Consider the following 24,084-nt stretch of genomic DNA (forward strand, 5'->3'; position numbering starts at 1 on the left):
ATCATTCTCTGTATTTGCTCAAGTGAATTTAAGGCAATTTTGTAGTATGGTGATCAAAATTGAACTGCATATTCTAAATGTTGCTAAACAAGATCAAGATAAAACTGGAGAATAACATTAGACATCTTGCACAAAGAAATCACTTTAATGTGGTGTCAATGTGTCAGTCAGTAGTTGTGGAGGATTTGCACCTGTACACTAGGTACTCCCAAACTCTCACAAACACGATATGCTACAAAAGTAATCCCACGATACATTACTTCAGTTGCATATTATGGTCTACTGGGTTAAGGAGAGTGCTTAAGAGTATGCAGGATCAAATCCTTCTCATGGCTCCTACTGATTTTCTCATTAGACATTTTATTGCTAACTTCTAGAAATAAATCCCAATGTCCTCTTTACTATATTCTATACAGTTATGCATTTTTTTTAAATCCCTGCTAATCGTTTACTCCCAGATTTTTCTTTAATTTAGATTTTGTAATTTCAACACTGTCTCTTAACTCCTCCTCTTGATAATTACTTCAACACTGTCCAGATGATATCTGGTAACTATTATCATTACCTAGATTCTGAACCCAATATTTTTCAGTATTAAACTGTATTTTCCTGACTTGGTACCAATCCTAACTACATTTCTGTTCACCCAGCAGTGAATGGATACCTGGTTGTTAAACGATTTGGTGGGTTATTCCAGGGAAAATTAAGATTAAGGACCTGCCTGAAATGCTATGTGTACTAGTGGCTTTACAAGAATGTAAACACTCGCATATATATATTAATAATAACAAATCTTCCAATTTTTTATTTATTTTAAAAGTCTATCATCTTATGATATATGTAAATAATAAATTGCCATATCATGATAGACAATAGAGGTCCCTCGATAAAGAGTCCTGGGGCACAACTTACAACAGCTTCCCACTCTGATCTAACTCCATTTATGCTAACTGCTTAAGATAACCTCTCCTATACCATGTGTGTCCAACTTTATAGTCTCATGAGGCACAGTATCTAAGGCTTTATGTCAAGGTATAAAACCAGGTATAAAGCTCACAATCCTTTCATCTGTCAATTGCATGAAATATACAGTACAGAACTAGAAAAGAACGAGAGTAAATCTGTTAAGCATCAGTGGCCTTAAGTAAAACCATGTTGTGAATTCTTTAATAATTATCTTTTCTAAGTGAAAACAAATGACTTGCTACAAAGAGACGGTAAAAAAAAAGGATGTAAATAAATAACTAACAGGGAAATACTGATGAAGGAATGCATGATCACCCCATGGCAGATTGTGCATAATTCTTATGTTCCCTCTCTCTCTGCACACTCACCTCTCACCACCCACCAGGACAATTGGGTACCAAGGGTTGAGGGCCACACAAGAAACCAGTAGGTGTCGACGGTGCAGGAGCCTCTGGGAACACAGTGGGTGAGTCTTCCTAACAGAGAGGTCATACACATGGACACAGCCATCGTCAGTTACTGCTACAAAAACACTGCTGCTGAAGGTCGCCCACTGAACACCAGCTACAGGTCCACCTAGGTCCAAGGTCATTAGGGGAGACCTGTAACCCATAAAAAGTACTCTTGAAAAGGTTTCTTCTCTGTTTGAGATCTAGTACAATCGGCTAACTGAAATTACATAATTGAAAGAATATCCTATTTCCTGATAACATTAATATTATTGTGTATTAGAGAAACTAAGAAATACTTGAAAACAAAAATATATATATGTTGACTCATTCCTGGAAAGTGGTCATGTCCATGGCAAAACAATAGATAGGTTATACAAGAAAATTGTGGTACAAATTTCAGGCTATAAAGTCTGACTTTCACTATTTACAATGGCTGTTCCCACTACTAGCTTCTGATCTCTTATTAGGTCTTGTCATGGCCTTAGCACTTGCCAAAATTAACTCTTATTGGTTGATATAGAGCACAGCTATTGGAGAGGGAAAAGCAATGAATTTGATGGGTCATTTGGACACCATATTGCAATTCTCAACTACAGCTCACAGAGTGCTTTAAATAATAATTCTATGCAAGAAGCCCTATGGACATAACATTAAAATTTCACTCATCAGACAATATATCATTTATTTAAATAACAAAAAAATTAAATATGATTGATTTTCATTTGAAGGAGACACTTTTCTAGCTATAAAAAAAGTGGTGCTTTCAGACCATTTGAATATCTAAATATAAAATAATTTCCCTCTTTCAGTTGTATATTGGTTTTTATGGGACAGGAAATTGTAAACCTTATGAACATAACCTGAGACTTTGCTACGTTCACTTTTAATCTTACCTTGTTATTTGTTTCGTTCAGCTGTCTTTGTAATCTGTTGGGCATGATGTATATCACTCTAGATTAGTTCAAATGACAAGCAAACCTTAACAGGGACTTGGCTATTAGACTGATTTTCATTAAAATTTTAAAATCATTAATAAAGGCAAATTTCCATCCAAGAAGTCAGCAAGGAACAAATGCGGTACTTTAGAAGTGAAAAGAAAAATTGGTTTGGAAAACTCACAGATAATACTGAAGCCAGATTTTGACAGTCCAGTCTAGAGAACAAGAGATGAAGACCTGGTGGTGGTGGTGGTTCCAGGCTATGGTCCTGACGGCAGCAGTGTGGGAAGTGTAGCAGATGAGGGTGTGGGTGGGACATGAGGTGGACATCTGGTACACACACCCAGTGTCCAAACCCACCAACACCTCTGTCACATCATCAGGCCTGAAGGCTATACATGTCCCCTTCCCTATGTATCAAAGACTATTTACTAAACATAACAAAAATGTTATGAATACAATAATAAAAACAATACAAAATTTTGGAAATATTATGTAGCATCAGTCAAATCCATCTATTCTACACCAACGGCTAACCATCTCCCAGGTTAGAACCAATAAATATTATTTGTTAAATATTGAATTACTGCTAGGTGAATAGAAGCATCAGGTGCAAGGGAATTTATCTCTGTAAATGTATGTGTTTAGCTGCTTATGTACCGAATGAGTTTAAGCTCTTGACCTTGTCTGTTATGTTGAATCTGCTTTTTAAACAATGGATAGAGTCGGCGCATAAGAAATCTTGCAAAATCTTTCGAACACTACTCAGCCCCCCTACCCTGTTTAAATCCCTAAACATGCTAATCATAAACCCACTCAACACATTCTCTTGTGCCAATTACATTTACAAAACCCTGTTCTTAAGTGGAAACCCTGTTCTGAAACTCTTCCTGGACAGATGTAATAGAACACATAATCACCTCACCAAAAACAGATATCTCTTTGATGTCCCCAGTCAAACTTATTCTGTGTAAACACACTGCAAATAAAAGTCTATGGAACTCACTCCCTAATGAATTGGAAAGCCTTATTCCAAAATAAAACCAAAAAAAGTACCTAATTTCATCTTCATAGTCTCCTACCTATGGTATTTATTTATATGCTACAATGTATCTGTGGATTGTCCTTAAATTTACTTTAATGTACCTACTAATCCTGTCAAATTTCTTATACAATGTATTTTTATACTTTCTTACAATGTACCTGTAAACATTTTTAATTTTGCTAGAAATTACCATCTTAAAATTATCTGTTAGATTAAAGATCTGCCCGAAACGCTATGCATGCTAGTGGCTTTACAAGAATGTAAAACTTCAATTCTCTGTACAGTACTCTCATAAACCCAATATACCTTCTTGTATATAAATAAATAAATAAATAATTAAATGAAGTGTGTAAACCATTTTTCATTCATAAACAGGGGGTTTGGCGGGTACGAGGAATGTACTTTGGGTTTTTGTTTTGAGGGCGGGCTGCAGTACACACACTAGAAGGGGTACCAGACAGTCCCCTAGTCTGTCTGCACTCACTTTCTCTCTCTCCCTCCCTCCTCCCCTTATCTCTACCCTTCTTCTTCCCTCCCTCATATCTCTACCCTTCCCCCTCCCCCCCATCCTTATAGCTCTACCCTTCCCCTCTCTCTCTCTCTCAGAACATGTCAAACATTAAAACCCTAAAAACTGCTGAAAAACAAATGCAAAGATTTCAAACTCAAAGCCAGGGTGGCCACATAGGAGAGTTCAGTAGATGGATCTTGGACCAGGGGGTGGTAGGCAGAACCAACTGTCTAACCATTTAAAAGTTAGGCGTTTCGCAAAATTTTGCTGCTATGGCCACTTGATCAAGTTGGGCACATACCCCTCACAAGAATCAAGGTGCAAAATTGAATGATGTTATCCCTAAGCATCTGGCTTCCAATCTCAAACAGACTGACAGACATTTCTATTTATAGAAACAGTATAGAAGACATGCATGTGCATTTCCTACCGTGGAAGCCTGAATGACCAGCTGGAGGGTGATGACGGCTGACACATGTAGGAAGGTTATCAGTAGTCAAGTCGAGGATGTCACAAGGTAAGAGAGCTGATGTCGTCACCTGCCACTGGGTCACCTGGCCATCCAGTGACACAGAACAAAGGCACAAACCAGCCAGTGCATCTGTCTCTATCCATCGTATCTGAAAGATAGTATCATTAACTGTAATACCACACTGGCTGATGGTGGTAATCACATACTTCCCAAAGGAAGGGAGAAAATTAGTGGACCTTACCTTTCGAGAACTTTGTTCTTATCTTTAGCATTACAAAAGTATTTAATTACAATTGAATTCAAAACACACTGAAGTACAGTATGTAGTCCTATTTTAATGGTGAAAAAATTCTCATTAAAAAAGTAAAGGAACAATATAATCACAACAATGATACAAAAAGGTTAAATAATATATAGGCATATAAGCTTTAAATAAAATGTACAGTGAACAAATTCAGCATTTGAGCAATTGGAGCCAAGTCTGGCAAAATGGACAAGGGAAGCTTGACAGATCCCCAAGAGGTAACTGGCTAATAACAGCCTCTATCTTCTACACATCACCTACCTGGGTAACTGGAAGAAGATGCTTGCCATTCACAGGTGAGGAACAGATTATGATCGGTGACTGGATGAACGTAAGGTCGTACACCACCACTGTACCATCACTCCAGCCGGCACTTAACATGCTTCCATGCTGACTCCCGCATCACCACCACCACCAGTAGCACCACCATCACCAACCCACAAGATTAGAAGAAGATATATATCAGTGTACTTCAAATATCAAACTTTAAAATTTAATATCCTAACCCACAAATTAAAGCTTATCAAAGATGAGAACAACATTAAGACTAACCTGTATAAGTGAGCATTAAATTCAGCCATCAGGGAAATTAGATCAGACAAAAGAAAATTTGCCCAACACAAAGATACAAAGTTGTTCTCTATATAAGAATTAAAACCAAAACAAAAGACTTGGTAGGACCCTTGAAAGATGAGATTAACCAAGCTGTTATAGATGATAAAAGGGCAGCAAACAATGAATGAATACAGTACCTGAGTTTATCTGAGGGCCCAGTAGTGCTCTAGTGGCCTTAACAAGAGCAGGAAACCAGTGGCTTGTCAAAGGTTCTCCCCATTTGTCCTAATTTTTTCATATTGGATTTTAAAAGTTCAATCGAGTTTTGGCACTTACAGCTTTGGTAGGGTATGGCTTTCCTGTTTTCAGCCCTACATTGTGACTTGTTAAGCTTGAAATCGATGTTCCTTATTTGTGTTACATCTGACCTTTTGATGAAGTCTGGATCAACCCTCTAAATTGTGCAGTATTTTAAGTTTCAACAAGATCAACTCTGTCATGTCTGGTTTGAAGTGTTAGCCCTGTGGCCCTCAACCATTCCTGGTATAAGAACTGACTTGGTTCTAGAATGATTTTTGTTACCTGGTGTTAAACGTTCTCCATAGAAGTTGTCTTCCTGAAGAAGAGGTCTCCATGCTTGGATACAACAATCCAAGTGTGCACCAAAGATTTATACAATTTAATAACTACCTGCTTTCCTTAGAGTCGCTTAATTTAATAACTACCTGCTTTCATCAGTATGCTTGATTATTCCTAGGGTTTGGTTAGCTTTTTTTTAACTGCTGCTCCCACTTGTGCAACTTTCAGTGAATGATGGATTCTGACTCCATTGTTCTTTTCTTCATAAATCTGCTGCAAGGTAATGTTGTTAATTTGGTAGTTGTGACATGGATCATTATGCTTCACATGCAAGGTCTTGCATTTTTCAATATTAAAAAGCATTTGCCAGTCTTCCGACCACTTGTGGAGTTCATGTAGATCTCTTTATCCACAATTAAATGCTACTCAAATTCAAATGTTTATTCAGGTAAAGTACATACATACAAGGTGTGAAACAAACATTGATGGATTTATAGATTGAGCTAGCACATACAATGCCTAAAGCCACTATGACGCAAAGCGTTTCGGGCAGGAAAAACACTAAAGACTAAAACTTAATCCTAATTGAGATTAAAGTATAAATTGTGTTGAGAACATATAAAAATAAAAATGGGGGGACATGGCAGAAAATAACAAAAATACAATTTGGTCGACAAACAGCATTGTTTAAAAATAGCAGACATGGGTTGACATTTTAGGAGTAAAGTAGGTTACAGGGAGTTAATTAGGATGTGCTTAGTTTTTATCTTAAACTGGTTGGGAGAGGTACTGTCTTTAACATGATTGGGAAGGTCAGTCCACATTCTGGGTCCCTTGATTTGTAGAGCATTTCTAGTTTGATTTAGTCATACTCTTGGAATATCAAAAAGATATTTGTTTCTGGTGTGGTGCTCATGGGTTCTGTTACAACCTTCAAGGAAGCTTTTAAGGTCAGGATTGACATTACAGTTCAGCGTTTTATATGTATATATATAATACACATGAGAGGATGTGCAGTGACTTAATATCTAACATATTCAGAGATTTGAGTAGGTGGTACCGAGTGATGTCTGGGCCAGAGTTGGATACTGTCCTAATAGCAGCTTTGTGTCGAGTAATTAGAGGACGTAAATGATTTTGGGTAGTAGAACCCCAAGCACAAATAAGGATAGTTGAGATAAGGATAGCTGCGGGAGTAATAGAGCGTCACCAGAGCAGGCCGAGGTACATAATATCTGATCTTAGAAAGAATGCCAACAGTTTTTTAAACTTTTATGATATATTTAGAATGTGTCCCTGGAAATTCAGCTTGTGGTCAATGAGAACGCCAAGGAATTTGCCATCTACTTTGTTACAAATTTAGGTATTGTTTATCCTGAGATTTATTTGATGAGGATTTATTACCAAACAAAATATATAAAATTTTGTCAATGTTGAGGGTGAGTTTGTTGGGAGTTAGCCAAAGATGGGCTTTATTTAGCTCAGGACTAACTTTATTTATTTATTTATTATCTGGACTTATCTATAATATCTTATTTATCTGGACTTTTATTTACTCTCATCTTGGTATTTTTTTAATATTATTACTGATAATAAGATAATGCCATTTGATGCAAACGAGCATAGTGTAGTTACCTTGGGATGGAAGTTGACGCAGGTAACGCCATACTGAGAGCGAAATGTTCTCTCCGGGTTGCTGGGGTTCTTGAGGGTGAACACACACACCATCCCGCCCTCCTCGCAAGCACCAACATCACCTGTCAAACACAATCTCAGCTGGTCTAATGCCACCAAAAATACGAATGAGAAAATACACACTAAATGCAATCACCCACATCAAAAACAACCCATCCTGTCTTTGCTCCTCTAAGTTTCAGTTGATCACCATCAAGACGCATTCGTAAATCAGCCCGTTCTTGCCCTTGCTGGGGTGGTGGTTCTTCGGCCCCGACCACGGCGGTCTCCAGGTTTGGATTCCCTGTGTCTTCTTTTACCAACTTTGAGGTAAACTCCAAAGTTGAAGCCCCTGGGGAAGTTTGTTGTTGCCTTCAACCTAGTTCTGATAGTTCCTGTGACGGCGCTGGAACCAATTGTATTGGAGTTTGCCTTTCCATTGGAGACTTTCGGCGCCGTGGAGAAAGAGAGGAGGGACCTGCTGCATGGATGACAGCTTTTACCCCCATATCAACCTACCCTAGTTTTGCGCCCTGGAGAGGCCACTAAAGACCCACAACCAGAGCCCAACTCTATAATCTCCTGAGACTGATGGATGTTTACTACTACTACTATTACTATAATATTGGTTTCAGAACGAGAATTAGGTTATGTTGACTTTACAACATAAACAAAAAACCTTTTCCGGTTTGTCCAAATTCAGTAGTAGAGATTTCTACTTTCTAATTGTTTTGTACGTCGATATATGTACTATGGTCCACACATGTAATAATTCTATCAATGCATGTTCTCAATAAATTGCAGGAACTGCTAAGAGCACCCACCAGAAGCCAAGCAGTTCCCATCTGGCATATTACAAGCATCCTGGGGTTAGAGAGGTCAGGTGGACTGGACACAAGGCCGCCTGACCACAGCATCTCGACAACTCCTACACTGTTCTGGCACAAGCAACACCTCACATCTGCCTCAACCAGCAGTCACACTCAACATAGCAGCAAGGAGCAACATCACATCTACCTCAACCATCAATCTGGGTGGTAAAAGAAAGGTAGGGAGAGGGATAGGTCTCCCCTCCCTCCCTCTTTATGAAGTAACGTAGGAGTATACATCTTTTTTTTTTAACTAAATGATAATGACCAATAATTTCATCTGAAATATAATATAATACCGTAAAACGAAAATGTATAATATTTTTATAAAAGTAGTCAAGGGAATGCTGGTTTGGGGGGTTCTTTTACATGCTAGGCGTAAACCTGGCTGCTGCGCTCGGCATAGCGCTGGGTCTGATGCTAGGCATATAGCTGGGTTTGAACCTGCGTGCACGGCTAGGTGCGAGGCTCAGGAGGTTGGGTGTGGAGATGTGTACGGAGCTGATTGTGTGGCTAGGTGTGTTGCTGCTGGATCCTCTAGGACCCGCCTCCTAGAGGATCCTTCAGGGTTTGGAATGTCTCCCACGCAGGATAGGGACCTCGATGTCCTGGTAGGATACCGTAGTAATACTTATGGCCGCCGCATAGTATATCAGCAACCACATGGCCGCGGTCCTCCTAGCATCCTGGGTCTTGTATATGATGTTATTATTCTCCCCGTTGCTCTGGGACCCGTTGGAAGACTGGTGGCCGCGGACAGGTGGCACTCTAGATTTATTCGGAACCCGGAGCGTTTCTTGAAGCTGGTGGACAAGCTGGAGGACGAGCCGAAGGACGAGCCGGAGGACAAGTCAGAGGCCCTTGGATTGAGGAGCTGACAGATGAACTCGTATGTTGTGGATCCATCTAGTATTATGTATGATATAGTACTGTATTAAAGTACGCTAGTATCCAATACCCTGCAACCAGAAGGAGACTAAGAGGAAAGCGGGATAGGATAAACGCGGATGTAGCAGAGAACAATCGTCCTGATTACGATATGGCATGCCAACTGCATTCTATAGAACACAGCGTTTTGTGACCTCCATCTCAGGGCAAAAAATCGCGATATATGTTGTTTAATTGTGTGTCCTAAACTATATCAGCTTTTGCCTGGGTGACCATGATAAATTTACTCTACATACCAACAGACGGCTTCGCGACAACTGTGTGTATGATCTTTCCTGAAACGGCCGTCCTTATAGAAGATAAAATTACTGAACGTTCGATCGCAGCCACCCATTTTATTTACATAATTTTTGGCGTTATACATAAATATGTTGAATTTCTATCAGTTTCTAGCCTCATGCCACAGTTTAATTGACACGTTCGAGGAGTGGTCCTTTATTTGTAGTACAGTAAAAAAACGAATATTCTTTATACAAAGATAAGAGAGAAAAGGGCGAAGAGGGAGAACGGCCTGTTGACATAGCTCGGGTGCAGGTGGGGGGGGGGGGTTGTGTAAAAGCCTGGTTTGTGCCTCGGAGAGGCTACGGGATCCAGTAAGTTCAGTAGAACTTCGGTTTCAACCCTTTTACCCTGTCGTAGCTCAGTCTATTAAGGCAGTGTCTGGGAAGCTCCCGGACGCAGGTTCGAATCCTCGTCACGGCCCTTGTGGATTTGTTCGTTTGTTTATCGTCTCTGTTTACCAACTTTCAGTACTATATGGATGTATTACTTAATTATCTTGACTGATGCTATAATTTTCTTCTATACATATGCATTTGAAGGCTTCTAAGCACAACTACTGACCAGTGGTGTAGGAGACGGAAAATAGGTCAGCGTACACAGGGCTCCAGCACACATCAGAGACGATTAGAGAGCGCGTGTCGTCTGTAGTGAACTTCCAGAGAGGCAGGAGCGACCCCTCCAGGGGATGGTACTCGTCCCCGCCGTCCTCCCAGTACATGAAATCTACGAAAAAAGGACATATAAACTTCTAAACTAAAGCATATTACTCTGATGAGCCTTTTCCCCAACCTACAATGACCTAACTCGAAGAGTCCCCTTCACCCCCTGCCCTTTGTTGCCCTGGTAATGGTTATAAACACCCACACAAACCTATGCACCGAGTTTTTTCTGCTCCTGCGCAAGAGGAGCCACACATCTATGGTTCATCCAATAAAATCAGCAGACTTCTAGATGTCACTACTGCTCGGCTCAGACTCGGTTACAAGCATCTCTGGGAATTCTCATTATCTGCTGATGTAGACCTGACCAAATGTAAACTGTGTCAACAAAATTATTCGCACACCCTCCGTCACTATGTGATGCAGTGCGAAAAGATACTTGAATTCAGAGACAGTTCTATAACCAATGTACCAACGATGTGTAAATATTTCATTCAAAATTATCTGCTACCAGAAATTTTAGCCAAATATCCCCAGTTTGCTAACTGTAGGTAGTAACTAAGTGATTGTAACCTATCCACCGCTGCCCACTGGATGGGGGGCGATGTGCAGGACAAACAAATCAATTGTGACACTAGCTCTCCACATATGCCAGTTGCTTAATTTAGAAACTGTACTTGTGGTCGATCTCGAATCCATTGTTGATGTGACGACTTATACTGAATTTTGTAACTAGCTCATTAAGATTGTAACTTGCTTAGCTAAATGAATTGTGAGGTTCAGTCCCTAAACCCATTATGTGCCTCTGTAACCCTTTCCACTACCGCCCACAAGATGGGTATGGGGTGCATAATAAATGAACTAAACTAAAAACTGCTTTTCAGACACAGATTTTCCAATTTATAGCTTTAGGCTATACACTATTATAGCCAGAGTATAATAATAAACAGGGCGTTAGGCCAAATGGTCTTACATGTACTGTATATAGGTCACTGGTCGTTATGTCCAACAAATACGGTATGAAGTCTGCAACATTACAAGCGTGGATGAATCAAAGACCTGTTTGCAAACGGCATACCAGTCAAATTAATTATCGAGAGAACGCACCAAGCCCAGAAGACTATTAATTTAAGTACTGTCAGTGACACCAAACAGTATAGAAATCCTAGATATTTACGATGCCAATATACGAGAGCAAACAGACATATGACAAGCGTTGTTAAAGGTATCAGATTCACCAAGGATTTCATCGAGGGGCAAATGACTGTCAGGGAAATACTAGCAAAGTAAAATGTCCGATCATCTTTAAAATCAGGACATTCTGTGAAGATGTGCGGAGCAATTAATTTCTAATAGAAAGGCGCAGGTCTTTGTTCCATTAGTGCTCACGAGTTAATGTGTGGCCAATATCACTCGGTACCCCTACTCAACCCTACTACTGTGGTAGTAGGTACGTAGGTAGGTAGTAGGTAGTAGGTAGTAGGTACGGTACCCTACTACTGTGGCCAGACATCACTCGGTACCCCTACTCAAATCTCTTAATATGTTAGATATTAAGTCTCTGCACATTCTCTCATGTGTATTATACATATATAAAACGCTAAACTATAATGCCAATCCTGATCTTAAAAGCTTCATAGTAGGTTGTAACAGAACCCATGAGCACCACACCAGAAATAAATACAGTTTTGATATTCCTAGAGTACGTCTTAATCAAACTAGAAATGCTCTGCAAATCAAGGGGCCCAGAATGTGGAATGACCTTCCCAACCATGTTAAAGACTGTACCTCTCTCAACCAGTTTAAGATAAAAACTAAACACTACCTAATAAATTCCCTGTAATCTACCTCACTCCTCTATTGTCAACCCATGTCTGTTATTTTCTTTTTTTTTTTTTTTTTTTTTTTAATCAACACTGTTTGTCAACCTATTGTATTTGTGCTGCTTTTTCAGTCATGTTTCCCCCTTTTTTTTTATCTTTATTTGTATTTGTTCTCAACATCTTTTATTCTTTATGCTCAATTAGTATTAAGTTCTAGATATTAATGTTTTCTTGCCCGAAACGCATTGCGTAATAGTGGCTTTAGGCATTGTATGTACTAGATCTATCTATATATCAATCCATTAATGTAACATCACTTGTATGTATATACCTTACCTGAATAAACATCTGAATCTGAATCTGAATCTGAATATATATATATAACCTAGCCAGTGCCGTTTCCCACCTATTATGGTGACGGGAGGAAAGACACAGAGACAGGTTACGTTTAACAGTTTAACACAGGTTGTTATTCGTAATACCTAACTATCTATCCCGCTCACGGTTGTAGATTACGTTATGAGTGTCAGGGGTTGAAACCCAAATAAGGAATTCGTTTTTGAGAAATAGGACTTCGACCTATCCGTTAACAGAGTGGTAGCGCATGAACGGAACTGAAAAATTTCACGCAAAAGGAGTTTATGACAGTAGTGGTTAGGGGATTTTAAAATTTAACAAGAGGGTCCCTCTACGATGACGAGATGGAAACAATACAAAGGAACACATCGCAGACGTCCATAGAGAGAAGCTTGCAAGCAGACAATCAAATAAAAATCAAAACGATTTTGAAAAATCAAAATCAAAACGAAAGATTAGGGATTTCAAGAGAGACAGCGACTAAAGTACATTACTAGTGTGAATGGGAGATAGTGGAGTGAGGGACGAAGCTGATAAATATGTCCGGTATTCATAATGCAGTTTAGACGGCACTGATCAGGAGGAGCGGTCTTCTATCCGACTTCAGGAGGTAATAAGTAACAAGGTCAAGTCAGATAAATAGTAGAAGGCATCCATCAGTCTCAGGAGACTATAAAGTTGCGCTCTGGTTGTCGGTCTGGAGTGGCCTCTCCAGGGCGCAAAGCCAGGGTAGGTTGATACGGAGGAGAAGCTGTTACTCAAGCAGCAGGTCTTCACAATGTTATAAACCGTGGGTTTATAACACGGTGGGTGAACAAGATGTCTTGTTTTCTGTCCTACACTGTGGCTTAAGGCTATTACATCTTATACGAGTTACATTTGATTTTTTTAAAGTAGTCTGGATTAATATACTCCAGCTTGTACAGAACAGTATTTTAAAGGTCTCAATGAGATCAGCTTTGTTCGGTAATATAATGGACATAGGATGACCTAGACATGCGAGTCATGGGTCACCACCCAATAGTTTTGTAACTCCATAGTCTCCTGAGACGGATGGATGCCTACTACTATCCCTTACAAAAGATGGCTCAAATATATATATATAATGTGTTAAGAGAGAGGTCAAGGAATGACATGCTACACAGTGAAAGCACCAGTCACCAAAGGTTTTCACAGTAGAGAATTTAAACCCGTGGCTGCATGGTTGCCCAGGACGGCACACACTCGACCACAACAGCTGTAGGCCTATAAGATAAGATACAATACTTTCTTTTATTAAAGACATCGCATATCCTATCACCTAATGCACCTGTTCGCCTAGCAGTAAGTACTCAGGAGTCAGCCAGCTTATTGTGGGGTTGCATCCAGGGCGGGGTCAGTAATATTCGACCTTGGGGGATGACCTCGATAAAGAAATGTGTATGAATACACTTCTGCTGTCTGCCCCAACACAATTAATTATTAAACCTATCCATGTGAGCTTGATTTGATTGTTGCCGCCGAAGGCGGCCAGTTTATTGTGCACCCCATACTCATCCTGTGAGTGGTAGCGCAAAAGCATTACAGAGGGCACAAAAGGTCTTTATCAGACCTCATCTTAGATTATTACATAAACAATTTCATCTATCCTTCACACCTTATAGTTACAATGTCAGCTAGTTACAGAGAAAGTGCTATTACAAGAGCTTCATACGTGAGCTTGAGGTCCTTTATCCTATTTGTAGAACTTTTCACAACGTATTTTAATCAATCCTAAAATCCTTTTAGACGAAGCTACGGTCACAATAATTATACCTTGTATGATATCATCGAAGATATTTTGGCTGACCATCCTCTCGACAACGACGGTAGCAAGATGGAGTCCCGGTATGTTGAAGGAGACCTTTTCCGGCGCATCAGACGATGACTGGGATGGCTGCGTCTCTAGGGTCAGGTACTGGAAAAACATTTGTGACATGAACAATGGTTGAATATATAGTAGTAGTAGGAATCTATCAGTCTCAGGAGACTGATACTCAAGAGACTGATACGGAGACTGGCCTCTCCAGGACGCAAAGCCAGGGTAGGTTGATACGAAGTAGCTGTTACCCAAGCAGCAGATCCTCCCTCTCCACGGCGCCAAAAGTCTCCAATGGAAAGGCAATATAAAACTTTGCTACAATGTACTTTTTCATCTTGCCTGATATGTTAGATTAAGGACTTGCCCGAAACTCTATGCGTGTTAGTGGCTTTGCAAGAATGTAAAAATATCACTCTAATGTAATCTCACCAACCCACTGTACCTTCTTGTAACTAAATTATTATTATTATTATTATTATTATTATTATTATTATTATTATTATTATTATTATCATTATTATTATTATCATCATGGATACAAATAGAGCACCAATGTTTTGATTTATTTGCATGTACGTATATATTTGCTGTTGTTAGGGACAGAACGCCTTTATGTAGGCTTTTATCACAGTGATAAACTGGTCGAACTGGTGTATGGGAGGGGGGGAGAGAGAGAGACTGGTCGAACTTCTGACCTTCCCTAGGATGCAACCCACAACAGTTGCCCAACTCACGGTGTACCTACTTTATTGCTAGATAAACAGAGGCATCGGGGGAAAGAACGTGCCCAACAGTTTCTAACTAGCCACAAGATCGAACCTAGAATCCTCTAAATATTATCCTAGAATCTAAATAAATCCTAGAATATTGTACTTACTATGCTTCTTTGATTATCTCCCACCACGGTATCATTTCCTTGCTCCTTATCCAACTCCTTTTGTTTGTTCAGTAGCTTGAAGTCGTAGTCTCTCTGATAGGCATCATAGATAACGCTGAACCCTACATTTCCCGAGTAGGAGGTTCCGGGAGGCGGATCTGTCTGCACTCCTGTGTTCTGTTGCGTATAAAATATTTATCAAATACATACTATAATATAATTAAAAGAACATTGTATTGTTGAAAATAACAGCAATATAGCATCAACATTTTTACATACTATAATACATAGTATTATATGTATTAGAGATTATATTCTATAATATAATTAAAAGAACATTGTATTGTTGAAAATAACAGCTGTATAGCATCAACATTTAATTAATCAAATGTGTTTTCTAACTTAAACTTCTCTCATTGACAAACATTTGAAGTGTAGAGTAATAAACAGAAGAGTGATGGGAATGGATGGGACTATGAGAGATGCATTTGTGCCTCCATGAGGTTTCCTGCTTTTCAAATCTATCTTATCAGTTCCTAATGATTAATAACAGATTAAATTCCTATTTGAAATTTTTTTTCCAAAGAGAGTAATAGCTGTTATAGTGTGTGTGTGTGTGTGTGTGTGTGTGTGTGTGTGTGTGTGTGTGTGTGTGTGTGTGTGTGTGTGTGTGTGTGTGTGTGTGTGTGTGTGTGTGTGAGTAGTGAATAAGGAGACAGATTGAGGTAAAAAAAATTCAGAAACGGTTGGGCACTTCCATGCCGACTTGACCCTGTCGGGCCAGATCGTCCATCCCTCTTGTTTTAGGTGGTTAGGTTAGGGCACAGTCAGCGCGCTCCTGGCTGGCTGGCGGTAGTGGGGTGTTGGTCCCCCCTGGGGTCCCGGGGGGACGACCACCCATGGTGTACCTGAGGAACTGGTGCCCTATCCTAACCTGTTTTTTTGCACGATTCGTCTCGAGCTTTTAAGATGAGTCTAGGGCCTCAAGGAGGGGGTCTCTACTTATGAGAGGTACCGAGGATGAATGTTCAATAGTTGGAAACCAAAAAATACACTGGTGAAAGGCGTATAAACGTTTTTGGAGTATTTTAATGGCATGAGCAAAAATGCACGATTTGTCCCGGGGGTGTTACGAGAGTACTACGGTATCAATTTGGGGGCCCTTACTTTTGAATGGATCAGAGGGTGAATGTTCAATAGATTCAAACCAAGAAACACAGTTGAAAGCGAATATAGAAGTTTTTGGAGTACTTTAATGAGGCTATGACTGAATAGTATAGGGAGCCCTTGGGCACAGCTCCATTTTCTGTAATGGTCAGAGGTGGATAACCCCAGTGGGGGTCAAGCATACAAGGGGGGGTCAAGATTTCTTACAAAGACCAAGTTTGGATATATAGGTGTAGTAAGCCTTATCTTGAATTTGCATGATACTGTGGGGTACATTGACATGAAGGGCGAGTCATAGAACAGGATCTGCATGTGAGATGGGTCATATTGGGGTTTTAAAGAAGTTAAGATAGCTTTAAAGAGTCCTGTGTGCTTGATAGTGGGGAAATGTTCAGTCAATAATTCTCGTGTTTTGAATCTGAATGAGGGGTCCTAGTTTGCGTTCTAGTCGTAAAATGAGTTCCTTAGTATATTTGCTATGGAAAATGAGCTTTCAGTACTCTATATAATTTGAAATGAGGTCAAGAAAGACATGTTTATGTGCGAGAAGAGTCAGGTTGGAAACTGTTTATTTCAGTCATCCCCCCTTGGCTTTGCTCCGTTTTCTGTAGCTAAAGTAAAGATTCCATTTTCTGTGGTATTCAGTTGAATACTGGTGAAAAAGGCATACTTGCATTTGTATGGTTCTAACCTGTTTATAGATTTTATAGATATATTTTTCGGGCCTCAAATTAGATTTTAATATGAAAAATAGCATAAAATGTATGTCTATCTTTTGTAATAAACGTTACAAGCATTAACAATACCTGTGATATTTCATAGCATACGAAAAGAAGTTTAAATAGTGGGGCCTCAGCCATATTATGTTGGGTTTGACACTCCTACCTTTAATTTGACACTTGTAAATATACTATAAAGGAAAGTAGTTGAGTGTTTAAAGCAATTTAATACGTACTGGTAATCTGTTCGTATTCTGTATTAAATTTCATTTTTTAACATCATAATAGTTTTCAGGTATTGTGGTGGGGGCCCAATAACTTCATATAGCGCAACGACTGGCGCTATCTGTACTTAGTCCCCCCCTAAACTTAAAACTGTTGCACAATCTTACTTAAACACATTGCTAAACTCTTATACACAAACAAAAACTCAATTTTTAACTTACACAAATAAACCCAGGGCTTTCACATTCGCACAAAATACTTAGTCCCCCCTAAACTTAAAACAGTTGCACAATCTTACTTAAACACATTGCTAAACTCTTATACACAAACAAAAACTCAATTTTTAACTTACACAAATAAACCCAGGGCTTTCACATTCGCGCAAAATACTTAGTCCCCCCTAAACTTAAAACAGTTGCACAATCTTACTTAAACACATTGCTAAACTCTTATACACAAACAAAAACTCAATTTTTAACTTACACAAATAAACACGGGCTTTGCACATTCACACAAAAAAAATGCTTAGTCCCCCCCTAGACTTGAACACTCACAATCTTACGGTGCTTTAATTTCCAAAGCCTTCCAAACCTGCACTGGGTCCTGCCCAGCAGACTGCGGCAGGATGGGTTACAATTGAGCCAAAAACAGTTGGTCAGGGCGAGATACGGCCTCATTTTTAGAGACATTTACTATAGCAAAAGTTTGAACGTCGAGAACTGAATGCGGGCCTGCACGAGAGATGTTCTTGGCACTCAAATGTTTAGAGATTAAAATACATAGAATCTGCAAGAGCCCACCCAAGTCGCTCACGCGGGCAATAGACATGTTTTTCACCCAAGTGTATTTATTTAAAATAAAAATACGTCAGATAGAAAGATTTTCGCGTTGCTATTATATTTACCTTATAAAGCCTCTTTATAAAAATGATATGCCATTGCGTATTATGATTGTTTTATAATAAATATTGCATAAATACTTACACGATTTCATAAACAAAAAATTATTTTAATGAGCCATGTTAGGAAGGCATCATCATTACAATTAATGCAAACTTTTAAACTAACTAAAAAGATATATCTCATAGAGGAAGATTTATTCTTCAAGATATATGTAATAGTTTAAGAGTTTCATTCTTTATCAAAAGGTTGCCAATGTTTTCAAAACTCTGGCCTACAAATTTTTTTTTTAAGTTTTCCGAGGAAGTATAAATCTTGCTTCCTCTCTTTCTCCCACGTGTGTCCTCATTTGGACGGGATGCAGAGTAACCTTCGTGCAAGTCCTGACTCAGTTCCCCAACGTCCAAACTATTGGACATTGCAAAATTTCACTAAATAATGCGGTATTTTAGTTGCCCCCTCTAATTATAGAGATTTTAATCTCTAAACATTTGAGTGTCAAGAACAACTCTCGTGCAGGCCCGCGTTCAGTCCCTGACGTTCAAGCTTTTTTCTATAGTAAATGTCTCTAAAATGAGGCCGTATCTTGCCCTGACCAACTGTTTTTGGCTCAATTGTAACCCATCCAGCAGCAGTCTGCTGGATAGAAGGGCAGTGGGCCTGATAAAAAAAAAAAAAAAATAAACATAAATTGTTAGACTAGCTCTTTACATATGCTAGTTGTTTAATTTATTAACTGCTACTAATGCGATGATGATGCAAGGGGAGCCAGTACACATCTATGGATCAACCAATAAAAGCAGCAGACTTCTAGATGTTACTACTGCTCGGCTTAGCCCCCCCCCCCCCCCGTAGCAAGATGGGAATAGGGGGGGGGGCTGCATTAATAAAATGAATTAAAACTAACATTCAATTATATATTCTCAAACTTATGCAAAAAAAAACTTTACAATCACATTTGCAAAACTTGCACAAATTAATTTCGGCAATTTCGTTTACCCATTATTTGTTTGTTTTTCTTGCTTGAGCCAAAAATGAATTGTTGGGTTCATTACCAGAGTCCATTTCCCACCGTGGTAACCCTTCCCACTACCCGCCCCACATGATGGGATTCATAATAAATGAACTAAACTAGCATTCAATTATATTCTCAACAAACTTATGCAACCCCCATACAATTACATTAGCAAGCTAACACAAATTCATTGAGCAAGTTTAACTATTCGCATACTTTGCGTCATTATATAATGGAATAAGAAAAGGAAATTCGCAGAATTCAGAGATAACACCATCAATGGAGTCCAAGAAATACGCTTGTACTTCATTCATAATGATGCGCTGCCAGGAATCTTAGCAAAGTAACCAAAATATTTGCTTACTGTATGTATGTGCAGGATGCACATGACTCTCCGGTTAGGCGGTTGTGGAGTGAGACCAGCAACTGCAGACTTCCCATAGTCGTAAAAATGCCTTGCATAGAGACCGTTGCAAGCCTCTTGTTGAATCACTTAGGGTGCATATATATATGTGTGTGTGTGTGTGTGTATGTAACGAGCTTTCAAGAGATTGTCACTTACATAGCTAAACAATATGTAGGGTTCAGTTTCCAAATCAATTATGCGGCTCTCGAACCCTTTTCCCCCGCTACATGCGGGAGATCCCTTTTATTTTCAGCTAAAATATGCATTATATTCAGGGGGGTTCGCCGTGTCATAGCACAACCAAAAGCCCAATATACTCCCCTAAACTTTCCCTATACGTCAACTTTTCCGTTGTACGTCAGGCTGCGAGCAGCCGCGTCCAACAGCCTGGTTGATCAGTCCGGCAACCAGGAGGCCTGGTCGACGACCGGGCCGCGGGGACGCTAAGCCCCGGAAGCACCTCAAGGTAACCTCAAGGTATCCCATCTAAATTTAAAAAAAAAAATGCATTTCCAATACCCAATATATATATATATATATATATATATATATATATATATATATATATATATATATATATATATATATGTCGTACCTAGTAGCCAGAACTCACTTCTCAGCCTACTATGCAAGGCCCGATTTGCCTAATAAGGTAAGTTTTCATGAATTAATTGTTTTTCGACTACCTAACCTAACCTAACTTTTTCGGCTACCTAACCTAACCTAACCTATAAAGATAGGTTAGGTTAGGTTAGGTAGGGTTGGTTAGGTTCGGTCATATATCTACGTTAATTTTAACTCAAATAAAAAAAATTGACCTCATACGTAATGAAATGGGTAGCTTTATCATTTCATAAGAAAAAAATTAGAGAAAATATATTAATTCAGGAAAATGTGGCTTATTAGGCAAATTGGGCCTTGCATAGTAGGTTGAGAAGTGCGTTCTGGCTACTAGGTACGACATATATATATATATATATATATATATATATATATATGTCGTACCTAGTAGCCAGAACGTCGTATTCGGCCTAAAATGCAAGGCCCGATTTGCCTAATAAGCCAAGTTTTCCTGAAATAATATATTTTCTCTAATTTTTTTCTTATGAAATGATAAAGCTACCCATTTCATTATGTATGAGGTCAATTTTTTTTTATTTGAGTTAAAATTAACGTAGATATATGACCGAACCTAACCAACCCTACCTAACCTAACCTAACCTATCTTTATAGGTTAGGTTAGGTTAGGTAGCAGAAAAAGTTAGGTTAGGTTAGGTTAGGTAGGTTAGGTAGTCGAAAAACAATTAATTCATGAAAACTAGGCTTATTAGGCAAATCGGGCATTGCATAATAGGCTGGGAAGTGCGTTCTGGCTATTAGGTACGACATATATATATATATATATATATATATATATATATATATATATATGTCGTACCTAGTAGCCAGAACGCCTTTGTCAGCCTACTATGCAAGGCCCGATTTGCCTAATAAGCCAAGTTTTCATGAATTAATTGTTTTTCGACTACCTAACCTACCTAACCTAACCTAACCTAACTTTTTCGGCTACCTAACCTAACCTAACCTATAAAGATAGGTTAGGTTAGGTTAGGTAGAGTTGGTTAGGTTCGGTCATATACCTACGTTAATTTTAACTCCAATAAAAAGAAATTGACCTCATACATAATGAAATGGGTAGCTTTATCATTTCATAAGAAAAAAAATTATGGAAATATATTATTTCAGGAAAACTTGGCTTATTAGGCAAATCGGACCTTGCACAGCAGGCCGAGAACGACGTTCTGGCTACTAGGTACGACATATATATATATATATATATATATATATATATATATATATATATATATATATATATACTGTCCCTCCCCCTCCCCCACCCAGTCAACCCCCACCCCCCCCCAGGAATAGGCCTGATTTGTTCAAGCCAAAGCCCAATTCACCCGAGTTTTCTCTATCTCATCTAAAAATAACGTTCATTTCCAATGCCCATTATCCAGCCACCACATATTCCCCATTCCCAAGACCATTTCATAGTGTTAGTGCTGTGGCCATCTACCTAATTTCATCCCAATTAATGACAATTCCCCATTAAATATTGGCAAAAATATGCCAAATCATATCACAGCCAAAGCCCATTTCACCCAAGTTTTACCTATCCCATATAAATTTAATGTGCATTTGCAATATCTAATATCCAGGTGCCCTATGTCACGCCCTATTCCCAAGACCATTTCATAGCGCAGTGTCCATCCAGCTGTTTTCCAAATATCCAGATGTGTTTATATATCTTCAATCCTACGAAACCAGACCTAACCTAACACACAGCTAAGGCCAAATTTATCCCAATTTAATCCAATTTCCACCTAATTTGATCCAATTTATTCAAATTTAATCCAATTCCCGCCAAATTTACCCGAGCTTACCATTTCATAGCACAACCAAAGCCCCAATTTGACCAAGTTTCACCTATCCCAATTAAATTTAATGTGAATCTTCAATATCAGGTCGCCCCCCAATGTCACAGCCTATTCCCAAAGACCATTTCATAGTAATAGTGCAGTGTTCATCCAGCCATTTCCATGTTCCAGATGTGTTTATATATCATCAAACCTACCAAAAGCAGACCTAACCCAATACGGCTAAGGCCAAATTTAACCAAATTTTCCCCAATTTAAGATAATTTCCACCTAATTTGCCACAATTTTATCCAATTTCCACCAAATTTTACCATAGTTCACCTTATCATAGCACAGCCAAAGCCCCAGTTTGTCCAAATTTCACCCATTCCATATAACTTTTATGTGTATTTCCAGTATCCAATATCCAGTGGTCGATGTCATACTTCATTCCCAGAGACCATTTCATAGTGATAGTGTAGGGTCTGACGAGCCACTTCCAATATACAGATGCGTTTATATACATCAATCCTACCTAAAAACCAGACCCAACCCTAACATGGCTAAGACCAAATTTAACCAAATGTATCACAATTTAAGACAATTTCCACCTAATTTGCCCCAATTTATCCAAATTTAAGACATTTTCTACCAAATTTACCCGATTTTACGTATTATAGCAAGGTCAATGCCCAATTTTCCCCCCAAGTTTCGCCTATTCCATACACTGCAAATTTAAGGCGCATTTTCAATATGCAGTCCAATAATCTCGACTGTTTTCTTTTTTTTTATTTGTTAGTTATGGATCTTTGTTAAATATTGTATTTTATATTCTTAGAAAAGTATTTGTTTGGATATTAACCCAACCACCCGGTACCCTAACCTGCGTGGATCTTTGCCGAATATTCCTGTCAATGTTGTTTATGGACTCAACAACCCTGAAGCTAACCTGCCTTGACCTGACGTTAATTGTTGCACCTTCTTTTTTTGGGGGAAAGTGATGTTTTTGCATCAACCCAACCGCCCTTGCCCATACCTCTGATACCAAAAATCTTGGTTCCATATATGGTATCTTATTCTTGGGACACAGCCAATCCATCCCAACCTAACCTCTATTAACTATGGGTTTAATGACCATTTTTCTCTACATCAGTTCAAACACAACCCAACCTCATATAAATGGATCTGAACTCCATTTGTACACATGTTCTTAGGAAACATGATAAGATTCGCCATATCTCTATCATTAAATAATAAAATTTGTCCTTTTTCTTATTCCATTATATAATGACGCAAAGTATGCGAATAGTTAAACTTGCTCAATGAATTTGTGTTAGCTTGCTAATGTAATTGTATGGGGGATGCATAAGTTTGTTGAGAATATAATTGAATGCTAGTTTAGTTCATTTATTATGAATCCCATCATGTGGGGCGGGTAGTGGGAAGGGTTACCACGGTGGGAAATGGACTCTGGTAATGAACCCAACAATTCATTTTTGGCTCAAGCAAGAAAAACAAACAAATAATGGGTAAACGAAATTGCCAAAATTAATTTGTGCAAGTTTTGCAAATGTGATTGTAAAGTTTTTTTGCATAAGTTTGAGAATATATAATTGAATGTTAGTTTTAATTCATTTTATTAATGCAGCCCCCCCCCCCTATTCCCATCTTGCTACAGGGGGGGGGGGGGGCTAAGCCGAGCAGTAGTAACATCTAGAAGTCTGCTGCTTTTATTGGTTGATCCATAGATGTGTACTGGCTCCCCTTGCATCATCATCGCATTAGTAGCAGTTAATAAATTAAACAACTAGCATATGTAAAGAGCTAGTCTAACAATTTATGTTTATTTTTTTTTTTTTTTTTTATCAGGCCCACTGCCCTTCTATCCAGCAGACTGCTGCTGGATGGGTTACAATTGAGCCAAAAACAGTTGGTCAGGGCAAGATACAGCCTCATTTTAGAGACATTTACTATAGAAAAAAGCTTGAACGTCGGGGACTGAACGCGGGCCTGCACGAGAGTTGTTCTTGACACTCAAATGTTTAGAGATTAAAATCTCTATAATTAGAGGGGGCAACTAAAATA

The 24,084-nt window shown here is 38.9% G+C and overlaps 1 protein-coding gene across 1 annotated transcript in view; it reads right to left on the minus strand.

Annotated features, from left to right (window-relative positions):
• Positions 1-24,084, minus strand: part of LOC123757931 (dynein intermediate chain 2, ciliary) — a 55,932-nt gene that overhangs the window by 2,793 nt on the left and 29,055 nt on the right. The window contains exons 6-13 of the mRNA XM_069338464.1: positions 15,152-15,328; positions 14,229-14,370; positions 10,157-10,318; positions 7,458-7,579; positions 4,950-5,078; positions 4,343-4,532; positions 2,538-2,766; positions 1,335-1,568 (exon numbers count right to left, since the gene is read on the minus strand). Coding sequence (XP_069194565.1) covers positions 1,335-1,568; positions 2,538-2,766; positions 4,343-4,532; positions 4,950-5,078; positions 7,458-7,579; positions 10,157-10,318; positions 14,229-14,370; positions 15,152-15,328 — 1,385 coding nt within the window. The remainder of the gene's footprint in view (positions 1-1,334; positions 1,569-2,537; positions 2,767-4,342; positions 4,533-4,949; positions 5,079-7,457; positions 7,580-10,156; positions 10,319-14,228; positions 14,371-15,151; positions 15,329-24,084) is intronic.

The sequence above is a fragment of the Procambarus clarkii genome, chromosome 40 (genome assembly GCF_040958095.1).
Source record: "Procambarus clarkii isolate CNS0578487 chromosome 40, FALCON_Pclarkii_2.0, whole genome shotgun sequence".
Classification (NCBI taxonomy): Eukaryota; Metazoa; Arthropoda; class Malacostraca; order Decapoda; family Cambaridae; genus Procambarus; species Procambarus clarkii.